Below are 13323 nucleotides of genomic sequence, written 5' to 3'. Positions count from 1 at the left end.
AGAGTTTTCATTGGCTGTCGTAACAAAATGTTACAACATTTGAGGGAGGAGTCTAATCCGGACACTTGAACGCAGTTCACTTTATCAGGGGTTTCAGTATCAGGTGGTACCGCCTGATTTGTGTTAAATTTCATTAGATACCATACAGATAGTATAGAAAGGCACCCCTTGAAAGGTGCAATTGTACAGCCTCTCTTGAAAGATAATGAAACCCCTGATATATACCATATTCACAACATTTACATTTTACATTGTAGATACAGCTGAGCTCAGTGAAAAACTTAAAGAGCAAGTTAGGTAATAACCTGTAGTTTCCTGTACATTTTACGAATGTACACACGACTTGTTTTGCCCTGACCCTTGAAGATTCAATAATCAAAATATTTGGTACAACAAAATATTTACATTCCCGATGATTCCGATGATAAATCTTCAATGTTCCTGGTTTAACATAAACACAGTCTCCTTCTTTGTTTATAATTCTGTATTTTACCAAAAATATGCCATAGACTGAATCTAGAATTCACACCATACACTGTTTTGGTCTTTGTTTGTTTTAAGACAGTCAAACTTTCCTCCAAATATGCAAATTCTTCATCTCCCATAGGAGCTCTTAGACGTACAACACTATCTAGCCTGGTTCCAGCAATAAGATTATCTTTAATCAATGAACCCAGACTGATGATTGGCTGTGATCCTTTAAGATTGTGGCGTACATCTTCTTCATTAAGTTCGGCCTCCTTGACAATCTCATCATATTTGGTACTGCAACCTGTCATAACAAAAATATATGCAAATAAATTGCTGTTTATATAATAAAGTAATTGATGCATACATGTAAATGTGAAAAACAAGAGGCCCATGGGCCTTAACGGTCACCTGAGTTTGGATACAGAATGAAACAAGGACATATAAACACTATATATTGGCCAATCAGTCAGTCAGTGGTTTTATAAATATGACTTTTTAATCTATGAGGAGTATTTGATCCAGTCTGTGAATTTAGAAGACGACTTCTGAAATTTTAGTCAATTTTACCCCCATCTGGCCCCTCCCACAGTCCTCTGCGGTGTTGGGGTCATATAATAATTCAAAGTTTAGATTGGCCTTAAAAATGCCTTAGAAGATTTGTGGAGAATTTCATTGACACTGCTTCATCAATTTTGGAGAAGAAGTCGAAAACGTAAATTAATATTGTTTACGAACACACAACGGACCAGATACGCAGTCTGATTCCAGAGACCAAAAAATTTGTCACTCTGTGAATTTGTGTCATTAAATGACGTCAGCAGTGAAATTCCTAAATTGAGTACCTCATAGTGGATAACTGGCAAAAGATGACGTCACAAATTTGGTTTGAAAATTGAATGACTATTTACGTACATTAAAATTACATGTTTGGTGTCTGCAAGCTCAATTTATTGTGGTTTGATATTGGAGGATCAAATCTATATTATGTCAGAACTGACAGTCGTTTACAGGAAAATGATACAAAAGGAAACTTAAAATATTTATTTGATGAGAATTTAGTATTTGTCCAAAATATGTACGTTTTTCAAGAAACTTGAACTGCAACTTGACTGTAACGCTATGCACAATTAAAACCTGCTACATACATATATTATACATGTATAGGATAGATTTATACTAACTGAAAAACTCTTACATGGAAATAATATTATCACATATTGTCATCGTGCAATATGAAATGAAGAGAAAGAACGACAACTCTGTTATAACAGAGTTTTCGTTCTAGAACGAAATGTTAACACGGCTAAATAAACCAATCAACCTGCTTATTTTCGCGATTTGAGTAATAAGGAAACCCAACAATATTTTTTGCTGAAATTTTGAATGTAAGCTAAACTCGGCGTGATCTATCGATTGAAATAATGACCTTAGCTGTGAAAATTCAAAATGATGAGATATTTTGGTGTAAAACCTCCAAATCGACATTTTGACCACTGGTTTCTGTTTAATTCGTCCTAGGAAATTAACTAATAAAGCTGACATGCTAGAACTTTACATATAAAAGGTCCTTGCATTTCTGAACAAAACGGTATTTCTGTTTTTTGGAAATGTTACATACAACAGCCACAATACAGCCTTGAATATTGATGGTATTTCGCAGATTCTCTGTAAAATTCCACAACAGACGAGATATTCTGCGGTCCCGGCGCCTTCATTCGGAACTATTCTGAACGATTGGACCGGCAAATGTACCATTTAAAAATGAGTGATATTTTTGAAATTTTCTGTAGAAGTGAATAAACATCATAAAATGAGTAAACAATTTATGCACTAATCATCACATTTATGTTACAAAATGCGCCCAAAAAGTGCAACAGTGAAATGGATCTGTTTGTACTGTCTCGAACACACAAAATCATGGCGCAGACTATTGCGCCCCCTATGAGGAATGTGTATTTGTTTGTATCCGGTTGAGTAAAAACGATGAAGCCGCCTTGATGTTCAAGTTAAATCCGGCATTCTCAGGTAAGTAGTTGTTCATTTTACTTGTGATAGACATCAATATCATTAACGGTGGTTATTAGTATTATCAGATATATTTGATTGTTTTGGTAGGCCTGCAAATATAATGTTAAGGTACTGTTTACAGTCTGTTTATGATCATCATCGCGAGTGACTGTCTGACAACAGAACCATGCATGCGTTCTAAATCGTGGCTTAACAGCACGTAAACTGACAATTGTACTGCCTTTGAGGCGAAGTGAAGTGAAGAGTTTTACGTACCGTGGCGCTATATATAACGTTTCGGGGCATGAGATCCTTTGAGGCAGCTGCCGTTTGAATATAAAGGCAGCTTGCCGTTTGGATATATGTATCTCCTAATATATTGTTTGATCATATGATTAAATTGCTAGTAAGTTAAACCATTAAGTAATGCACATGTCGTTTCGGTAGTCCGTAGGCTCACATACGCAGCTTCGTTACATGTCATTTTGGTACATGCGGAAGTGTTTTTCGGTATCATAAAGTTAACATGGCGAAATGACTTTCAGAAGGTACCGAAACGACTTTAAGTAATCTGAATATAAGACAACTTCTGAACAAAAAAGGTATTTCTGTTTTTTTGGAAATGTTACATACAAACAGCCACAATACAGCCTTGAATATTGATGGTATTTCGCAGATTCTCTGTAAAATTCCACAACAGACGAGATATTCTGCGGTGGTCCCCGGCGCCTTCATTCGGAAACTATTCCTGAACGATTGGACCGGCAAATGTACCATTTAAAAATGAGTGATATTTTTGAAATTTTCTGTAGAAGTGAATAAACATCATTAAAATGAGTAAAACAATTTATGCACTAATCATCACATTTATGTTACAAAATGCGCCCAAAAAGTGCAACAGTGAAATGGATCTGTTTGTACTGTCTCGAACACACACAAAATCATGGCGCAGACTATTGCGCCCCCTATGAGGAATGTGTATTTGTTTGTATCCGGTTGAGTAAAACGATGAAGCCGCCTTGATGTTCAAGTTAAATCCGGCATTCTCAGGTAAGTAATTGTTCATTTTACTTGTGATAGACATCAATATCATTAACGGTGGTTATTAGTATTATCAGATATATTTGATTGTTTTTTGGTAGGCCTGCAAATATAATGTTAAGGTACTGTTTTACAGTCTGTTTATGATCATCATCATCGCGAGTGACTGTCTGACAACAGAACCATGCATGCGTTCTAAATCGTGGCTTAACAGCACGTAAACTGACAATTGTACTGCCTTTGAGGCGAAGTGAAAGTGAAGAGTTTTACGTACCGTGGCGCTATATATAACGTTTCGGGGCATGAGAGATCCTTTGAGGCAGCTGCCGTTTGAATATAAAGGCAGCTGCCGTTTTGGATATATGTATCTCCCTAATATATTGTTTGATCATATGATTAAATTGCTAGTAGTTAAAACCATTAAGTAATGCACATGTCGTTTCGGTAGTCCGTAGGCTCTCACATACGCAGCTTCGTTACATGTCATTTTGGTACATGCGGAAGTGTTTTCGGTATCATAAAGTTAACATGGCGAAATGACTTTCAGAAGGTACCGAAACGACTTTAAGTAATCTGAATATTAGACAACTAAAGAAAACAAAAAACAAAAAAAAATGGTAACAATGTAGTTTGACAATGGATATGATCAACATTATTACATGTAGATATGGACATTTGTATGCACTGCAGTTTTACATGACACATAATAATTGCTTAGGCTTAAGTTACTGTACAGACTGGGTGGGTGAGGTCAATAATGTTAATGAAAATTCATTTCACAATTTTGCTGTGTTGTGTATAGTGATAGACAACTACTGCGTAATAATTAGGATGCCGACAGGAATCATCAGATTGACCCGTGTTGTGAAAATTAGCATACATGTATAATATCACTCTGACCCATTTAGCAATGTTATATACGGTCATGTCATAAATGTTGTAAGACGAACGTTATTGTGGTGTCGTAGATATTAATGACGTCTGTGATGTTGTATGATTATCTCGGTTGACACGTCGAATCCAAGCCTGATTTCGCCACTCTTACATAAAACAGAATTGAAACTAAACAAAGTAATCCCAATTTTGACCCAGAGCTTAAGCCCTGGCTATTCTCTCAAGGATTCAATAGTAGGTCTAGAATTAAATAAACAATTGTTCAAGAAAATTTGTAAGATTTTTCCTTGTAAAAAGAAGTTGTTGATATCTTCTTGGTGCCCCTGGACTCTGATCTGGTGGTCATTTATTGAGGTCAAGGTGCGCTTTAAAAACTAAGCACCATGGAGACCCTTTTTTCCTGCAGGGGCGTAGGCCAGTGGGGGGGCAGGGGGGGAAATTGCCCCCCCCCCCCATTCCCCAGGACGGGGTGGTTAACATGTCTTTTTGCCCCCCCCCCCCCCCCCCATTTTCGAGGAGTGAAATGTTATAAAAATTCACATTTGAAAGAAAAAAGTGTCCTCCTACACATTTTTGAACTTTTTAGAGAAATGTTTCCTAAAACGTTCAAGCATGTAATGTTCAAACCCTTTAATAATGAAAATTCAATACACACGAACTAGACTAAAAATGTCCATCAAGGGATTATACTATTTAAAAAAATGCTTCTTAAAAGATTTATTTGTTTATATGTCTAAGCAAGACAACCAGTTGATTATTATTTTGAGTTACACAACAATGTGTCGATGAATCCGGTATGTTCAGATCGAGCTGGGTTGCATAATGGTAAGACGACACTCACAATTATCATTTCTAAATGCAAGTAACTTTAAATTGAAAAATTACCATGTTAAGAACGCTTAGAAATTATCAAAATACAAAATCGTACCCCCGGACCCCACAATACAAAATCGTACCCCCGGACCCCACAAAAACCAAAATCTTGCGCCTACGGCAAATTCAACAAAATGCATCGTAAAACTCATCTCAGCCAATCTAAATAGTAAAACTTTTTCCCGGGGGAGACCCCTGGACCCCCTCAAACATCAAAATCTCGTGCCTAACGTGCTCGCAAATTCAACAAAATACATTGTAAAACTCATCTCATCCATTCTAAATCGTAATTTTTTTTCCCGGGGAAAACCCTCGGACCCCCAAACACGAAACTCTCGTGTCTAAGGTGCTCGCAAATTCAACAAAATACATTGTAAAACTGATCTCTCTGCTGCCATTCTAAATAATAAATTTTGTTGCTGGGGGAGACCCCCCCCCTTCCCCCCCCCCCCCCCCCCCCCCCCCCCCCCCCCCCCCCCCCGAGAGACCCTTTTTTTCCTGCAGGGGCGTAGGGCTAGAGTGGGGGGGCAGGGGGGAAATTTGCCCCCCCCCCCATTCCCCCAGGACGGGGTGGTTAACATGTCTTTTTGCCCCCCCCCCATTTTCGAGGAGTGAAATGTTATAAAAATTCACATTTGAAAGAAAAAAAGTGTCCTCCTACACATTTTTGAACTTTTTAGAGAAATGTTTCCTAAAACGTTCAAGCATGTAATGTTCAAACCTTTAATAATGAAAATTCAATACACACGAACTAGACTAAAAATGTCCATCAAGGGATTATACTATTTAAAAAAAATGCTTCTTAAAAGATTTATTTGTTTATATGTCTAAAGCAAGACAACCAGTTGATTATTATTTTGAGTTACACAACAATGTGTCGATTGAATCCGGTATGTTCAGATCGAGCTGGGTTGCATAATGGTAAGACGACACTCACAATTATCATTTCTAAATGCAAGTAACTTTAAATTGAAAAATTACCATGTTAAGAACGCTTAGAAATTATCAAAAATACAAAATCGTACCCCCGGACCCCGGACAAAAACCAAAATCTTGCGCCTACGGCAAATTCAACAAAATGCATCGTAAAACTCATCTCAGCCAATCTAAATAGTAAAACTTTTTCCCGGGGGAGACCCCTGGACCCCCTCAAACATCAAAATCTCGTGCCTAACGTGCTCGCAAATTCAACAAAATACATTGTAAAACTCATCTCATCCATTCTAAATCGTAATTTTTTTTCCCGGGGAAAACCCTCGGACCCCCAAACACGAAACTCTCGTGTCTAAGGTGCTCGCAAATTCAACAAAATACATTGTAAAACTGATCTCTGCCATTCTAAATAATAAATTTTGTTGCTGGGGGAGACCCCCCCCCCCCCCCCCCCCCCCCCCCCCCCCCCCCCCCCCCCCCCCCCCCCCCCCCCCAAATTAATTTCCTGTTAGCAACGCCACTGTCTATAGATGTGTACAATGATTATATGTTACGATATATGAAAAAAGTATATCGAGTATCTCCTGTGGTTGTGGGGCGTTGGGGGAGGGTATGAAATATTGAGGACCTTTGCCCCCTCATTATGTTTCATCTTCCTACGCCACTGTCCTGTCAGAATCACTGAAGTTTTGACTATGTTTTGATTAATACTAGTTATGTGATAAATAGAATTCTTACACTCATGGCTACATCATTTGAAATTTATTAAACTTAAATTTATAAAATTTGAAGTACCACGAGCCTTTAAGGATATTTTGACATTTTATTTCCAAAATAACAACAGTTTTCTGGGTTTTTTTTTAAATATCATACAGTATCGAGGTAAAAGAGACCTAGTTATAACACTCACAATAAAGTAATGAATGTCAAACTTGTAACAGCTTCATCAGCTTTAGAGAAACCAAATAAATTTGAATTTGAGAAAATGTTTTCAAAAATTTTCTAAATCAAAAAAAAATTTAAACAAAAATTGATAAATTGAAAAGCCATTTTGGTTAAGGTATAGACTTTTAAATTATGATTTGCTGGCTGTTGACATTTTTTTCCTCTGTGACGAATAACACTTGGAAACGGTAACTATTTTAAATACAAGTACCTATATATATATATATATCGGTAATCTTCCTCAATATAAAAATTAAATATGATTAATAAAACAAAAGAGGAGCATGAAAGATGTACAGATGTACCAAGTAATTCATTTTTGCGTATGTATAAAACCTACACATAGATCCTTTAATGTGATGATTTATTTAACTGATTTTCATATCCTTCAGCAGTATCAAGGTTTAAAATAATTTAATTACCTGGTACCATATGTGTTCCGATTCAGATGTACAATTCGGATGAAGTATAGAGTTCTCTTTTTTTTTATTAATTTAACGTCCTATTAACAGCCAGGATCATTTAAGGACGTGCCGGGTTTGATGGTGGAGGATAGCAGGAGAACCCGGAGAAAAATCATCAACCAACTGTCAGTACCTGGCAAGTTCTCCACATAGGATTCAAACTTGTGACCCAGAGGTGGAAGGCTTGTGGTAATATGTCAGGACATCTTTACCACTCGGCCACTGTGGCCCCACGAATAGAGTTCTCATAAAAGGTCTCATAAATGTTATGATAATTAGAAAGATTGGCACCTAATATAACCCATTACCCTAATTGCCCAACATGAAATTCCAATTAGCATTATACATTTCCATGGCATTTCTTAATTAAAGCATTTATATTGTTAAATATCTTATGTAAGTATGATTAAATGCATGTATACCATCAAGGGTTGAAAATGACAACTGACTTACTTGTAAAAGGGTACGTGGGTTTTAAATCAAAAACTTTATATTCTTTAAATGTTCACATATGAACAGTTTTCATTGGGATTGAATATAGGGAGGTAATTGGCTTATTATTTTTTAAGGTATATTATAAGTACGATATTTTTTCAAATCTTTGATGCCGTGTCATTATGAAACAATATAATCCAAATTAAATGAATTCTGGTTAATTTAACTTGATTATAGCAGTAGTTTTATTTTGGATTTTTTTCTCTGTAAAAAAACTGTTTAACATTTCTTGTTCTCTAAAATGTATGTATTTGTAAGAAATTGAGTGCCAGCCAGTCGATATTGTCTGTTATTACCAATTTTTTTACTTATTTTTCGATGAAATGGGGGTAGCTAGCAGAGACTTTTGCATGATTATTCATGAAAATGCATATTCCAGGCAGCAATAGCAATTATGATGAACTCCTTGCTTAATTGTATGTCATAGGGACAATTATAAAATGCCACATTCAAGTTTTAAGTCTCTCCCTTTATTTCAGAAAATAGCAGAGTAATAGCCTAATCCTTCTCCATACGCCAGGGATTACTATCACTGACATAATATCTACCCCTGCACTATTTCATAATTAACTGATCGCCAGCTGTCAATCAAACCGCATTGTTTGTTCCGACATTGAATACAAACACATGTGTTTGGGGGTAGAGGCATGGCTATATTACACCTGGCAAATCGGTCAATGAAACTGCAGGCACAGTATAACTAGATCATTTAACTACATCAAAGGAATTGTATAATGTAGTTCAATGTACATATGTGTTGGTTTGAAGTTGGGTGTCACTTTCTCTGTAATCTTGAAAGGAAGTCTATGCAGGACTCAGTTTTGAGGTCACCTGAGATGAAGTCTCCAGTGACCTAATCTAATTTTGCAGAGACCTTTCATGGCCAAAGGTCAATCAAAATTGTGAATTATATGGTCCCCTAGGGACCTGAGGGTTGGGCCAAAAGGGGTCAACTAGGCTAAAACTTCGACAACCTTTTTCTAAAATTCCGGAAATTGTCGAATCAAATATTCTTCATAGATGGAATCACGTGGGGAGGGGGTCAAGTTTACTATAGTTTATTTAGGTAAAACACATTTTTGAACATTATTTGGTCATTTGTTATAGAAAATGAATCAGAATTATCAGTATGAAATGGTCATTGAATCATATAAGCATATTTTCCATAACTGACCCCCAGGGGCCTGAGGGGTGGGGCTAAAATGGGTCAAATAGGATAGGCTTAAACTTCAAAAACCTTCATCTAAAATTGTGGAAATGGTAGAATCAAATACTCTTCATAGATGGAAAGGTCTTAAGGTCCTTTACAATAATAATGAATTATATATGAACCGTGGGGAGGGAGGGGGTCAAGTTTACTATAGTTTTTATAGGGAAAACACATTTTTGAACATTATTTGGTCATTTGTAATAGAAAATGAGTCAAATGTTGTCAGAATTATCAGTATGATATGGCCATTGAATCCTATTAGCAAATTTTCAATGACTGACCCCCAGAGGCCATAGTCCATGGGTGGATATTAAGTCAGTGATAGTAACCCCTGGGGTATTGAGTATGTAGCCAAAAATGATTTCTGCAAGCCTGTGATTGGTCAGTTTGTTTCCTCTGAAGTCGCTCCAATTTTACTATGAAATAGTCCAAGAGTGGATATTACGTCAGTGATAGTAACCCATGGAGTCTTGAGGATGTAGCTTAAAGGATTTTTTCATTTTTTTAATTACATTCCTTTATTGGTGTTTTTACCTAGACAATCAATTAAATTGTATCTTTCAGGTTAACTGCCAGTATATATTATACAATGAACTACCAAGGTTGTTTAAATAAATAACCTTGACCTTTATTCAAGATCACAGGGGTCAAATAGACTAAAACCCTTAAATGACTTCAAGCTCTGGTATATTTTTAGGTCATCTGACCCGAAGGATCAGGAAGATCTATTGTCATCATGCATCGTCCGTCATCCGCAGTCTGCAGTGCGAAACTTTTTCATTCAAACAAAAGGCCCAGAGTAATGATATTTGGCATGTAGCATGCTGGGATGAAGGACAACCAAGTTTGTTCAAATGAATGACCTTGACCTTCATTCAAGGTCACAGTGGTCAAAAAGGCTAAAATCTTCAAACGAATTGTTATCAAGAACCAAATGGCCCAGGGTACACATATTGGGTCTGCGGCATGCTTGGATGAAGGGCTGCCAAGTTCGTTCAAATAAATGACCTTGAACTTCATTCAAGGTCACAGGGGTCAAATAGGCTAAAATCTTTAAACGACTTCATATGAATAAGTACTTTGTAGCCTAGAGACCTGATATTGGGCCTGTGACATGCAGAGATGAATGGCTACCAACTTCGTTCAAATGAAGGACAATGACCATTATTCAAGGTCACAGGGGTCAAATAGGGTAAAATCTTTAAACGACCTCTTGTGAATAATTAAGAGGCCTAGAGATCTGATATTGGGTCTGTGGCATGCTATAATGAATGGCTACCAAGTTTGTTCAAATGAAGGACCTTGACCTTCACTCAAGGTCAAAGGGGTCAAAAAGGCTAAAATCTTTAAGCGACTTCTTCTCAAGAACCAAAAGGCCCAGGATACTCATATTGGGTCTGCGGCATGCTTGGATGAAAGACTACCAAGTTTGTTCAAATAAATTATCTTGACCTTCATTCAGGTCAAATAGGCTAAAATCTTTTAAATAACTTCTTGTGAATAACTTACAGGCCTATAGAGACCTGATATTGAGCCTGTAACATGAATGACTACCTTGAGACTGGATATCGGATTTGCAGCATGATGGGGATCAAGGGACCTTCATTCATGGTCTAATTCATTAAATATATCAGGACCAGGACTTCTTCTAATAAAAGAGGTTTTTTTTTTGGATTGCCTTAACTGTGTGCCACTACTTTATTCTTTGAGGTGTTGTATTGTGCCAATAGTCAGGTGACCGTTAAGGCCCATCGGCCTCTTGTTCATAACCTAATGGAATTGGTCGTGTTTAAAGGCCCACTTCCTTTCCGAAACGGCTTCTATTTTTTTTAAATGGGAATGTAAAACTTGATCAATAATTTTGTAGAGTCGCAAAAGTTGTTAAATTTCCGTTAATACTATAATCATCATCATCATCTTCTACAAAAAATAATTAAAGTAAATAAAATGTTTTTAGCATAGATTACGGAGTAAATCTTGCATTTACTTGGTTTTGTAACCTCATCTTAGGCCATCAATGCATATTTTCTGATGCTATTGATGTTTTTAAGAAAATTAAAAAATTTGTTTCGGAAAGGTAGTGGGCCTTTAAGAGTAACAACAAGAGTTATCTTCCCTTTCTCTTCTCTTCATTTCATCCGCGACACTCCTTCAGGTGTCGCCCAACTAGTAGGAATAACACATGTTCATAGACGTAAGCCAGCTGGTCTGATGTGAATAATGTATCACACCGGGTGCTGATCACGAGATGAACCCTCATACTGTAAACTGTTGGACTAGATTGGACTCTATATAAACGTAGGTCCTAAAATAATTAATAAACATAAAACAGTCTGTCAGTAGGCCTAAAACGTATAATATTGTAACGTTAACGTTACCACGGTTGATCTCAGATACAAGAGTGACGATACGTACTGACTACCATTTATACGTAACGGTTAGGAAGTATATCATTTTATGTTATAAATACTTACCAAACCGAGAATACAAAGCTGCATTTTTGCTGTGTGGAGAAGAGACCGGTCAGCTGACTGTTTCAAGTAGGATGTGATCTCCACTCAGGTGACGGTGTTTACGGTGGAAGTGACTTTTGGAAGGGAGATCACTCTAAGACGATTTCAGTCACTATCAACACAGAGAGGTAGCGGTGTACAGTTAGACCGAATGGCCACATAGCCTAGCAGTGTACAGTTAGACCGAATGGCCATAGCAGTGTACAGTACAGTTAGACCGAATGGCCATGGAGATTTTTGTTAAGCAGAAAGCCCCTGTTTTATTATATGCATAAAAAATTAAAAAAGGTGTATGTCCTAAAATTGGTGATTTCAATCTAGTAGAGAATTATTTGCAGGCTTCACATTTGAATAAATAAATTCAACAGAATGGGTTCGAGATTAATGGTTAAGAGCGTATCCGAATGTGCGTCTAAGATGGAAAATGATGCTCAATACTGTAGCAGTTTAGAAAATGGTTAAGGCTCAAAAACACCACCAAAAAGTTGATGAAACTGCCGGTTTGTGATTAAATCTACAAGGTGTTATTAAAAAATTTGAGTTGTACATTGCTCAATCGATAAGAGACTTTTTTTTAATGTTAGAACCGACCAGGTACAGTATACATAACAACCTATCTTAAAAATTCTAAGGGACCATAGGCTCAGTTACAACTTTTATAAAGGTGATTATAAAGATATTTCAGCGCATTAACTGCTATCACTCTTGCTGTCCTTATTATAACAGGTACATGTAACAGTGATGCTTGGAAGCAATTTTAAATTCGCAAACAAAAGTGTGTTCATACAATCTTCAATAAATACAAGAGAAAAAACAACTCTTTAGACCTCCATATAAAATATGAGGGGGTGTAATTTAAAAACTTCCCACTGGGAGAAATCTAATGTTGACAAGGACTGTCCAGGAAAACTGCTTTAAAATCCAATTTTTTTGCATTGTTAAAAAAAAAAAAGCTGGTTACCGTGGTTTTTATACTGCAGGCAACCCCTCACAAAAGTCACCACAAAAACAGTAGATTTTAAAAGGGATCCTGTCCAAAAATGAACTCTGCACATTAAGCAAAATGCATACGACCCATGTTTTGTAGATTAAAAAATTCGATATATACTTTTATATAGGTGTTATTTAAGGTTAAAAAAAGCGAATCAAACCTACTTCCAGAGTGTACAAATTAAAGCCTTAGTAGATGGTGTGGTGACTTTATTAATTTCCATGCAAGTCCTGATTATCCAATACGTTTTTTGAATCAACAATGACGCTCTAACAAGCCAAGTGTACTTTATTTTGCTGATTTGTTTTTTTAATGTATATATACGTTAACAAATCTAACTGTACCACTAAGGGGACCCACCACAGATAAGAGGCATCTTTACAAGCCAAGACAGGCTTTATGCCTGTTTTCAGCCAAACTAAAAGTTCAGCCAAAGCCTGTACATTATTTTGCTGAACCGTACAACTGTTACATTAACCGAAACTG

General features: G+C 36.7%; 1 protein-coding gene across 1 annotated transcript in view; it reads right to left on the bottom strand.

Moving 5' to 3' along the window:
- Window positions 1-11943, bottom strand: part of LOC138316816 (uncharacterized) — a 56768-nt gene extending 44825 nt beyond the window's left edge. Inside the window, exon 1 of the mRNA XM_069258474.1 lies at window positions 11808-11943. Within this exon, the coding sequence (XP_069114575.1) occupies window positions 11808-11831 (24 nt within the window). The 5' untranslated portion in view covers window positions 11832-11943. The remainder of the gene's footprint in view (window positions 1-11807) is intronic.
- Window positions 11944-13323: the final 1380 nt, after the last annotated feature.

This window comes from Argopecten irradians, chromosome 2, assembly GCF_041381155.1.
Source record: "Argopecten irradians isolate NY chromosome 2, Ai_NY, whole genome shotgun sequence".
NCBI lineage: Eukaryota > Metazoa > Mollusca > Bivalvia > Pectinida > Pectinidae > Argopecten > Argopecten irradians.
Note: the sequence above shows the minus strand (reverse complement) of the source record. Positions and strands in the feature narration are given on the sequence as shown.